Below are 12,139 nucleotides of genomic sequence, written 5' to 3' on the forward strand. Positions count from 1 at the left end.
TTTTGATTCGAGTTTCTTAACAAGAAAACACTGGAAAGAATTAGATGGAAACTTATTCTAGTTGGGTAGTCAGAAATATCTCGTATCCTCCTGCCCGGTTCGTTACGTTCATTTTCAATTTTTAGAACCCCCAACAATGAATCTAGTATCCACGGATAACGGAATACTTCCAAAAATCAAGACGATAAATTCGGAATAGCTACCACCCCTCCCCGAGTCATTCGAGAGATTTCTATAATTACAAACGGGACCAGTTTGGACAGACTAAAGTCCGGCGTCGAGGGGTGTTACCTTCTTCATCGGTTTACGATTCTCCGTCGGTTTCTTCTGTTTGACGGCAGCGCCACCTCGGCCGCCGCCGCCGATCGCGGCAGCGTTCTCACCGACGCCGCCATCTTTCTCTTGTTTGGCGGTATCCACCTCGGATCCTGGCATCGCTCGATAGTCACAAACGATCGTACTGCATATTCCTTCGATCAACTCCTAAATCTCCTCCTCGCGCTTCCTTTAACGCGCGTGCAGACGCCACGGATAGAAAAAACCTCTCAAATTTTTCAAACCGACTAAAAAGTCAGGATTTCTCGTCGGACGGTTTGTTGTGAGGAGGGATAGATGGTGAATGCAGAGCGGGGAGGATAGATCGAGATAGATTCAACAGGCCGTGAAGAGGGGAAGGTATTTTTAGACGTCTATAGCCGGTAATCGACTAAGAATGATGTAGACCACATGCCACACGTATCAGCGCGAAGAGCACGAGATACTCAAAACATCACACACATATAGATATATATATATACACTGTCTGAGTATGAGTTATAGATATAGTAACACCGACGGAGATAGCAGCGCCACCGAGTGGTAGAAAAACACACCACAACAACTGAGATAGTAACGACACCTGGTAGTAGATAGATACACCAAAACAAGTGAGATAGCGGTGCCACCGAGTGGTAGAAAAATACACCACAACAACTGAGATAGTAACGACACCTGGTAGTAGATAGATACACCAAAACAAGTGAGATAGCGGTGCCACCGAGTGGTAGAAAAACGCACTGAAATAACCAAGATAGTAGTACCATCTGGTGATCGAAAAATACAGTACAAAAACTGATAACAGCGACACCTGGTGGTAGATAGACACACCGCAATAACTGAGATAGTAGCGACACCTGGTTGACTAGGGATTTGCGAATTATGAATGATAGTTTACACGGTTCCAGGCATATTCCATTTACAAAATGTAAGTCATCATCTGTAAAACGGTCACTGATTGGTCGTTAATCTACGCACACTCTGTAAAACAGTCGCTGATTGGTCAGTAATATACGCACACTCTGTAAAACAGTCGCTGATTGGTCAGTAATATATGCACCCTCTGTAAAACAGTCACTGATTGGTCAGTAGCGTACGCACACTCTGTAAAACAGTCACTGATTGGTCGTTAATCTACGCACACTCAGTAAAACAGTCGCTGATTGGTTAGTAATATACGCACACTCTGTAAAACAGTCGCTGATTGGTCAGTAATATATGCACCCTCTGTAAAACAGTCACTGATTGGTCAGTAGCGTACGCACACTCTGTAAAACAGTCACTGATTGGTCGTTAATCTACGCACACTCTGATTGGTCAACACCTCATTCACAGCATACCCATACATGCAAAATACATCCAGTACTCCTGATTCACAACTACTAGCACCACCTATCACTCATACACCAAACTAAGGCTTGTAAACATTCTTCATCAAATATATCGTTATTTTTTCAAATACAATAAAATAATAATTCAAATTCAGATTGACGTCAAACACCGACGACAGACGAACCGGCCAGCCGAGAGATTGCACAAAACAGAATTCACGCAAATCACGCTAAAATATCGTAGTAGGTAAATCAGAAAATTCAAATTTCCGTTTTAAGCATCTTAAAACTGGAACTTCATCTATTCGCTGATTCGTTCGTTTGTTACGTTAGACTTACCGACTAAACCCCATCGATCGAAACTTTTTAAAAAGAAATTACTAAATTCCTAATCAATCTTTTAAATATTTTTTCGAATTTCTTTTTTCTAATTTCTCTCTAGGGAAAGAATTTTAAAAACCGTGGATCATCGATATTGGACTTACCGAACTTATAGAATGTGTAAACGAGGAGGAGCCTACTTGATGTACGGCGCTGTCCGACCTCCGTCTGCCGTACGAGTGTCGATTACGACGTCTCCACCTTGACCTTGAACTCGTCGTCGACGGCGTCTGCTGTTCGACGTTGTTGTTGTTTTTTGACGACGATCGTCGGTCCACGCCACCGCGGTCCCTACGCCTCGACGACGATCGTCGGTCCCCGCCGCGGTCCTTACGTCTCGACGAATAACTGCTTTTGAAACTGGAACTGCGACGATGTCGGCCGCGCTCGCTGAAACAACGGAGAAAAATTAAATTAGGATTACCAGACTACGTTAGGATTTCTCAGGGTGGATATAGACAGGGTGGATCTAGGGTGCTATTAGGCAGGGTGGATCTAGACAGGGTGGATCTATGGTGCTATTAGACAGGGTGGATCTATGGTGCTATTAGACAGGGTGGATCTAGACAGGGTGGACCTATGGTGCTATTAGACAGGGTGGATCTAGACAGGGTGGATCTATGGTGCTATTAGACAGGGTGGATCTAGACAGGGTGGATCTATGGTGCTATTAGACAGGGTGGATCTATGGTGCTATTAGACAGGGTGGATATAGGGTGCTATTAGACAGGGTGGATCTATGGTGCTATTAGACAGGGTGGATATAGACAGGGTGGATCTATGGTGCTATTAGACAGGGTGGATCTAGACAGGGTGGATCTATGGTGCTATTAGACAGGGTGGATCTAGACAGGGTGGATCTATGGTGCTATTAGACAGGGTGGATCTAGGGTGCTATTAGACAGGGTGGATCTATGGTGCTATTAGACAGGGTGGATATAGACAGGGTGGATCTATGGTGCTATTAGACAGGGTGGATCTAGACAGGGTGGATCTATGGTGCTATTAGACAGGGTGGATATAGACAGGGTGGATCTATGGTGCTATTAGACAGGGTGGATCTAGGGTGCTATTAGACAGGGTGGATATAGACAGGGTGGATCTATGGTGCTATTAGACAGGGTGGATCTAGACAGGGTGGATCTTTGGTGCTATTAGACAGGGTGGATCTAGACAGGGTGGATCTATGGTGCTATTAGACAGGGTGGATATAGACAGGGTGGATCTATGGTGCTATTAGACAGGGTGGATCTAGACAGGGTGGATCTATGGTGCTATTAGACAGGGTGGATCTAGACAGGGTGGATCTATGGTGCTATTAGACAGGGTGGATCTAGACAGGGTGGATCTATGGTGCTATTAGACAGGGTGGATCTAGACAGGGTGGATCTATGGTGCTATTAGACAGGGTGGATCTAGACAGGGTGGATCTATGGTGCTATTAGACAGGGTGGATATAGACAGGGTGGATCTATGGTGCTATTAGACAGGGTGGATATAGACAGGGTGGATCTATGGTGCTATTAGACAGGGTGGATCTAGACAGGGTGGATCTATGGTGCTATTAGACAGGGTGGATCTAGACAGGGTGGATCTATGGTGCTATAAGACAGGGTGGATCTAGACAGGGTGGATCTATGGTGCTATTAGACAGGGTGGATCTAGACAGGGTGGATCTATGGTGCTATTAGACAGGGTGGATCTAGATAGGGTGGATCTAGGGTGCTTTGCACCATGGAGATAAATTTTTTTGAGGAATACTAAATGAACAAAAAATTCAGTTTATTTCCAAACAAAATTTACCAACGCATTTCTTTGAAAGACTCGAATGATTAATTAGACTTATAATCATTACCTTAGATTAATAAGACATATTTTATTTTGAAAATCATCGTACGCCGAGACTAATTTTCCAACAAGCATTCGAGCGGGTGGCTGATCGCATGCGCGATCATTTGAAGGCTTAATGACTATGCGTTTAATCAAATCCTCCAAAAGTTGAAATATGAATGACATACGGTGACAAAATCAAAATTTTTCATCATTTTCAAAGGTATGCTGATCAGCACGTTGAAATAATTGATACACGGATAAATCTTTAGAAGATAAAATCCCACTATTTACAGATTAAAAGAATTTAAAAACCAGAATTCATTTATTAAATCTAAAATATTTAAAAGACACGACGTTTCGATCTCACCCTAGAGATCATCGTCAGGTGTGAGATATAGATTAAAAACAGGGGTATATATACAGAGGAGGACAGGTTAATTGAGTAAATTGGTGAGTGAGTAAATAATTAGTGTTTGGCAAGGCATGAAGTAATATACTTAGAAAGAAGGGAATTATGCGGAGAAAAGCCATTATTTAAATTGGTACTAATATCTGAGTGACGAGTAATTAGGGCAGACTCAACTATGTGGCGTTTAGTGTAATTGCTTCCACTAATTATTTACTCACTCACCAATTTACTCAATTAACCTGTCCTCCTCTGTATATATACCCCTGTTTTAAGTCTATTTCTCACACCTGATCTCTAGGGTGAGATCGAAACGTCGTGTCTTTTAAATATTTTAGATTTAATAAATAAATTCTGGTTTTTAAATTCTTTTAATCTGTAAATAGTGGGATTTTATCTTATTGTCCGTTCACCACGTTTGAGTGTGGTCATCGTTCTATTAAGTTTTTAGAAATTGATTTAATCGTGTAGATATAAAATTGTAGAAAAGGTACCCGCCGAGTTGGTGGGTATTTGACACTGGTTTGTAGGTTGATAGCTGCGCAGCGAGTGTGGTAGATGGACACGTGTGGATTGTGTTTACAAACTGAATGTCGAGCATCATGGCGGAAACTCTCAGGCCTTTTTTTAATAGCTTCATTTACGGGGTAGACCTATTAAAATATCATTTCGGAGGAAATAAAATTCAAAAAAAAATTCCCTTTGTGTGATAAAATCAGTTTTTGAAGGAAGAGGGAACTGTTGATATGTCCAAACTAATGATTCTTGGAAAGTTCGAATTCTGCGCACTGTGATTAAAAAAAATCAACCTCGCGTTTTTCAATTTTTTTCATCATTAAAGCCAGGATTCTCATTCGGAAGAGGTGAAAAACTTCTTTTTTTTTGCTTGTTTTTCCACTGAATTAGTTCCACGGAAGAAAATAAAAATTTTTAAAATATTTTTTTTTAAATTTGACTTCTTCAAATTTCGGGAGGCGGTTCCCGTAAACCAAGCTATTAGAAATAAAAGCCTAAGTAGTGTGTACAGTGTGAGTCACTAGTGATCCAGTTCCAGTCAGTTGCCCATGTTCTACTTTTGAGCAACTGGTTGTACTCAATCGCAGTCATATCCGTCGATGTGCGCGCTCTGGATCTCGATGATCGACACGCGCCATGCAGTTGCTGCAACTGACCGGTTGTAACTAGATTTCGATGTGCGCGGGGTAATCGTTCGGTAGCAACTAGTTGTCTCCAATTGCAGTGTCGATGTGCGCTAGGCTTAAGGGAACATTCACTTACACAAGGCCTCCGCGTGCGCGCAGAAATCATTAGATTAGACTGTTGCACCTATTCAAAAACCTTTCTCACTTCAGATAAAGAACTGTTATTAGGTAGGAGGTACAGCGGATATTACAAATATAGAATTCTAAAGAAAGTATTTTCTATACAAACTGTTCTTACTGCGTACAGGGGAAAACCTCAGTCTATTTTCAGGATCACATTGACAATATGAAAAACCTATTGCGATTGGTGGAACTGATAAGGATTTCAATTACTAGACCAATAACAACCCGGCTAACAAATAATAAATTGCCCATGGGCAAAGTGTGGTTTACCTTGAAAGTTAGAGGTTGTTAGGGGTAAGGGCATTGCTTGAAAAATCTTTTTAATTCGTGACAATTCAAATTTCTACAAGTTTAAATATTGTATTTTATAAATAAAATATTTTATCTTTCTTAAAGGATTATTTTGTAGTCAAATAAGACCAAAGATATACATTTGTTTACGGTCCACATCCAAAAATTTCTTAGGGTACAGGTAGGCGTGGAAACTATTTTATATTTTCAAAGAAATATTTTTTCATAATATGAAAAAAATACAAATAAAATTCATGATATCACATATCAGAGGGTGGCTGAATGTATGGCCGCGGAAGCTAAATACCGGTGCAGTAAGAAATCGGCGTATTAGATCCTGGAATTTACCACTACAATATTCAGACCTCGACTTACACCTATAGTTTGCTGCTTAGTATTTTCAGGTCACAAGAAATTACAATCGATTACAAATTCTATCAAACAGAAAACACAGCGCTCATCTTCTGCTGATGAAATAACGCGCCAGCAAGCAGCGTTACAGTATCACTATAGTAGTGTATACTGTACGCGCGTGTGTTTGTGTCAAGGTGCAACAGTCTAATCTAATGATTTCTGCGCGCACGCGGAGGCCTTGTGTAAGTGAATGTTCCCTTAAGCCTAGCGCACATCGACACTGCGATTGGAGACAACTAGTTGCTACCGAACGATTACCCCGCGCACATCGAAATCTAGTTATGACCGGTCAGTTGCAGCAACTGCATGGCGCGTGTCGATCGTCGAGATCCAGAGCGCGCACATCGACGGATATGACTGCGATTGAGTACCACCAGTTGCTCAAAAGTAGAACATGGGCACTGGACTGGAACTGGAGATAGATCGACGCTTACCAATCGTAAGCTCGCTCACATCGACACATTCAAGCAACTGATCGTATCCAGCCAGTTCCTCTCATGCGCCGAAAACTGCCTTGCAACTAGTTGTCTCCAATCGCAGTGTCAATGTGCGCTAGGCATTACACTTTCAAATGTCAATCAAATCAATCACCGGGTATTAAAATGAAACAATACCTATGGCGGATAATGATTACATTCTCACCAGTAATGAGCATTAGTCCAATGAAACGTTCGCCATTCTATGGCTTTCCCATAATTATTTTAGTAGCGCCGGAATTCCCCGTATATCCCAAAAAACAGCCAATCACATTCGCTCGTAGAGACGACGCCCCCCAATCGAGGTCATTGCAATTTTTTACGCGAGAGCTAAGAATTTTCCCGCCAAAAACAGTTTTTCGTAGAATTTTAACTCAGTTGACCATGTACATCGACGGAGGTTCGCCATGTCTTCAATCGCATCAATTATACATCGTTTAAGCCGAGAACCAATGAAACAAATGCTCACATAAAAAACGTACCGCGATTTTACATGAATTGGCTCAATGCCAACATCATATCGCTGACAAAGGTAAACCAAAAACCTTTCTCACTTCAGATGAAGAACTGTTATAAGTTAGCGGGAACAGTGGAACCTCGTTACAACGATTCATCGGACATTACAAATATAGAATTCTAAAGAAAGTACCGGTAAGAAAATTTCACTAATTGTATATATATAATTCATTGTCTGTCGATGCTGCAACATGATCAGTGATGGATCGAGAAATTCTGAATCGGGGAAGGCCCAAAAATCCAAGGCCTACATGTACCTGGTATAGGTGACACGAGCACGAGTCCTGAATATGACAATATATCATCTAATCGGCCCAACTTTAGAATCCTTACTTAGAAACTTAGAATACTTAAGAATCATTAAAACTGCACCGAAACAATCGGGAAGGTTCCATTACCCAGATCAATGAAGTGGAGATTTGTTGCAAAATGGCGATGCCCAGAGATTGAGTATTCAAGTATTCAGTAAAAACTGAGTAGCCTAAAAGTGGTGGCGATATTCAAACAAGCAAATTCTCATCCACTACCGTGCCATGACAGTTTTTTTCTTGTTTTACAGATGGATACCGCGAAGGGATGCTGTTGGAAGTGCGACAAACCGCGGGATGTGAAAACTTGCAGCAGATGTAAAATTGCTAAATACTGCACAAATCAATGTCTACAAGCCGATGCTGCGAAACATAGGGTACAAAATACTATCTGTTATTTCTGTCATCAGTAGGCGATTACCAAAAACTCATCCCCCCCGACCTGCAACGTATAATCACCGATAATTTCAGCCCACATTTTTCTCTAAATGTTATAGATCGACTGTCAATATTTGGGAACCGACAAAAATCGACCGTGTGATTTCTGTCAGCAAGTGAAACCATCGCGGATGTGCAGTAGGTGTTTAGAAGTCGGTTACTGCTCAAAAGATTGTCAACGCAAAGACTGGCCGTCGCATAAACAAGGGTGCAACGAATTTAAACATAACATGCTTCGTGATTTCCGTTCAGGGTTCGTACTATTTGTGTGTCTTCCATTTTCTATAACTTCCAAAGGGCCAAATTTCCATAAAGTGGAACCTCATTATAATGACCTCTGAAACTACGATTTATCAGATATACCAAACTTAAAATATGGTCTAGTGTAAAAAGCTATTGGTTATTAAGATTTTCAACGACTTTCAGGTCCGGTGGGATTACTCAATATAGGCCTATCCAATTCTATGATTTACCGTGGTACTGGGGCAATCAGGCCGCAGTCGATTGGTTACAGTTGCCGAACAAAGAGGGCGCTGACTACGAACGCGACATCAACGTCTTGAGCGTTGGATGCGGTAACCTCGGTAACGTATTGTTGACGACGGCGAACGTACCAGACGCGTTCCGCAACAAAGTGAATTTCGTTCTGGTTGATTTTTGTCCGCACATAATGGCTAGAAATGTGCTGTTTCACTACATGATAACAGCTGCAGCAACGGAATACCAACAACGCGGTCCGGAACGCGGCGAGGACCAAACTGACAAGGCATGTCGTTTGATGTCACAGATCATGTATTCCCTGCGATTGTCTCCGGACGCGCGGAATTATTTGGTCGCGGCTCTGGAAACACTCGTCGAAATGAATGAAGAAAACGCTGATCATATTTTGGGAGGAAAGTTTGAAACATTAAAACAAATTTGGCAAAAATGGAAAGATTTGGCGTTTGACGACGCAGCTGTGGAGGCGATGAGATCAACTAGAACTGACATGATGAGCACAGCAAATGAGCAAAACGGAATTGATCATTATCTGGCATCGATACCAAAACGTTACGTAAAATCGTGTAAACAGTGGTTCGAAAATGGACTGTTCGCTCGGACCCGAGACACGGACGAACGAGAAAAGATGAAATTCCCGAATCCAACCCTAACGATGATGAATCCATGGCTCAATGAATCGGAAGATGAAGAATTATTGCGGCGAATTTTGTTGAATTACTACCAACAACGACCAAACTACCGGGACGAGATGTTGTACGTGGTTCACTTCAATTGCGCAGCGCCACACTGGTGGAAGTACGACGACGTACGACGACACCGCGACAACGATGACATCATCGACATGTTCGACGCGTATTTCAGACATGTTTTACGCCGAGCGATTGTTAACTATCGCCGTATCAACGTCACGTTCATCGTCGACGACTACAGACAAATCAATAAATACATCGGAGACCGAAAATTTGACCGAATCGCCACGTCGAATGTGGCCGATTATTACAAAGGTTTGTACGAGCTCGTCGATGACATGGCGCCGCGTTTGAACCGCGAAAATAATCACTCAGTTTTGATGACATCACTGATGAACTGGCCCTTCAGACCAGTAATCATAGCTGCCGAAGAAATTGCTAAAATGAAAGCTAGAATCAGCAAACTGTTCAAAGGGGTGACATTGAAACTTGAAGACGATTTGGAATTTCAGGAAAGTAATATTGATCGGTGGCCGGCATTTTTGAATTACCTACGAGGCATGTTACAAGCTCATTTGAAATGTCGAAATGTCGTCAAACTGAATGATGTTTGGAAATGCCGAAACGGAGTGCGTCTGGCGAGGTTTGATTTATTCGAGAATTCAATCGTACCGTTCCAGCGTTCACAAGTGAAATACGCAGTCAACCTACCACAGAAATACGAGAGAAATTTGGAATTCATTGTCGCCGATAGCGATGACGAAATGTAGTTCACAAAGGTCAACGAGCCTCATTTGACGAGTAATTCTCGATTGAGAACATTGATGAATAATACTTTATGATAAAAATAAGTAACTACCGTAAATAAGAATATCTGAAAGAGCTCTCACCAGTGTTCAGTGTTTTCAATAAGAAATTAATAAGCCAGGTCCCTTTGAAAAACAGGAGGGTCCCATAATATGTCACAGTCCCTGAAATGAAAGCTGGTTTGAAAAATCAAGGCGGGTCCTTTACAAACGACAGACAGGTCTGGGACCTGGCTCTTATTGAAAACACTGGTGTTGAGTTCGAATTGCTACAATAGATATCCGCATTTTTTAATTTCATTTTTTTCAATGTACCCTCAACGCACTGAGTGCCAATTTACGATAAACTGAATCAATTAAGAAATTAAATCAAATCGATAGAATCGAATCTGTGTGAAACGTTTTTGTGGGGTTAAAATTGGAATTTAGGAGGGTTAAAACCTTCGAAATGCACCGATTATAGATCAACTTGTATATAGGCCTAGTTGTATTTAACAGATAAACTGTAGTTGAACTGAGAGTCCTGTGGTTTATATCCAACAACTGAGAAAGGATGTAAGGGGTTGACTTTATCTAGGGCTAACAGAAATACCTTGTGTTTCCCATTTCTGATACAGTTGACCTGCTCACCAAGTATCTATTCTACATATTACTTTTTTTTAAATCATGGTCGAGCTGCTTACTTACAGTCCCGGCAGTTATAGCAATGAATTAAATTATAGAAATTTAACAAAATAACCAATTACAAGAAACAAGGTATCCAGACAATATAATAGACATAGCAGAACGATATAACGACATACCCGGCCAATTACAAGAAACAAGGTATCCAGACAATATAATAGACATAGCAGAACAATATAACGACATACCCGGCCAATTACAAGAAACAAGGTGTATTTTTTTTTGTCTTGAACCACATATATCAGACAATATAGGCCTAATAGACATACTGGTGAACTTCAGAACATCTCTCCCTGAACTTTTCATTAGGAACGTTCAAAAACCTTTCTTTCGATATCCGAGCGGGGCCTGGTTTATAAACTGATCGTTACAAAATCACAACAATGTACGTACCTTCGTCGCGGTAACGGCGAATGCGACGACCTTGACCTGTCTCGTTTATAACGAGAATCGGACGAGACGCGACGACGTTTTCTCAACGACCGATAGCTGTCGCAATCATCGGCGGAACTCGGGCTGCGGCGTCTACGTCTAGTGCTGCGTGGCATCTATAAAAATAGAAACGCATATATTAACTACTATTGAGAACAGTCTACCCGGTGCGCGACACCATGGGATGGGATGCTATTTCCAGAGGTTAATTATGACTGGAGACCGAGCGGTTATTGTTTACAGGCTGCTACTACCGTTTTCATATCATTTGCAGGTGCGTTGGAAGCAGTTTTTGATTGCTGCGGCCAAATGCCGATTTTGGACAGGTTCTAAATATTGCCGCGGCGAATTTACTTAATTTCTTCAAAAATGTGGTGGTCAAAGAAAAAAAAAACGTTATTCAGTAAATTATTACAATTACAATTCCAAAATGTTTAGAGGGGAAAATTTAGCTCACAAAAACGTTTGCTATAATAAAATTACTATACTGAAAATCAGATTTGTAGTATTGTTTTTGCTTCTTAAGGTATATGGATTTTCATCTATTTGAACCTCTTGAATCTTACCGAAACTATTATTTAATGTGACATTAAATGAAGGCTGGCTAAAAATGTATTGGTGTAAAATTGATTCATTTCAAGTCGTTTTATTCGGATTAAAAGACTGAGGAGCGTAAAACGGACAGACTAAGCTATACGCGGAAAAGAAAATCTGTGAAGGTTTTACTGGAAATAGGCGTAAAATCGGAGCGATATAAACAACACGTAACATCCAGATCAGAGACTTCTTTAATTAGACTCCGGTTTCAAACTATCAACTCACTTCTATTGCTGGAATCGTCGCGATTTTATTCAATATAAAATCAACAAAAACCATCGGAATCATCGAAGGATTTTCCGTAAATCCGTGACGTCAGGTTCTACTCGAGTTGTGATTGGCTCCGGTAGATAATGACGACACTTTCTTCTACGGCGTCCTGATTGGCCCAATTTT

The 12,139-nt window shown here is 41.2% G+C and overlaps 2 protein-coding genes across 3 annotated transcripts; one reads left to right on the forward strand and one right to left on the reverse strand.

Annotated features, from left to right (window-relative positions):
- Window positions 1–1,479: 1,479 nt before the first annotated feature.
- Window positions 1,480–12,031, reverse strand: LOC141909497 (uncharacterized). Its single transcript, XM_074799896.1, has 3 exons — window positions 11,969–12,031; window positions 11,108–11,262; window positions 1,480–2,417 (listed from the first exon to the last, which is right to left on the reverse strand). The coding sequence occupies exons 1-3, from the start codon at window positions 12,029–12,031 to the stop codon at window positions 2,099–2,101; spliced, it is 537 nt and encodes a 178-aa protein (XP_074655997.1). The 3' UTR covers window positions 1,480–2,098.
- Window positions 5,724–11,585, forward strand: LOC141909493 (uncharacterized). Of its 2 annotated transcripts, XM_074799891.1 has the most exons (7): window positions 5,724–5,885; window positions 5,988–6,063; window positions 6,278–6,478; window positions 7,332–7,423; window positions 7,848–7,973; window positions 8,094–8,287; window positions 8,461–11,585. In XM_074799891.1, exons 5-7 carry the CDS (start codon window positions 7,848–7,850, stop codon window positions 9,992–9,994), a joined length of 1,854 nt encoding a protein of 617 aa, XP_074655992.1. In that variant the 5' UTR covers window positions 5,724–5,885; window positions 5,988–6,063; window positions 6,278–6,478; window positions 7,332–7,423; the 3' UTR covers window positions 9,995–11,585. The 2 variants fall into 2 exon arrangements, with proteins under 2 accessions (XP_074655992.1, XP_074655993.1); XM_074799892.1 differs by lacking the exon at window positions 5,724–5,885 and having other exon boundaries at window positions 5,913–6,063; window positions 6,328–6,478.
- Window positions 12,032–12,139: the final 108 nt, after the last annotated feature.

This window comes from Tubulanus polymorphus, chromosome 8 (assembly GCF_964204645.1).
Source record: "Tubulanus polymorphus chromosome 8, tnTubPoly1.2, whole genome shotgun sequence".
In the NCBI taxonomy this organism is placed as follows: domain Eukaryota; kingdom Metazoa; phylum Nemertea; class Palaeonemertea; order Tubulaniformes; family Tubulanidae; genus Tubulanus; species Tubulanus polymorphus.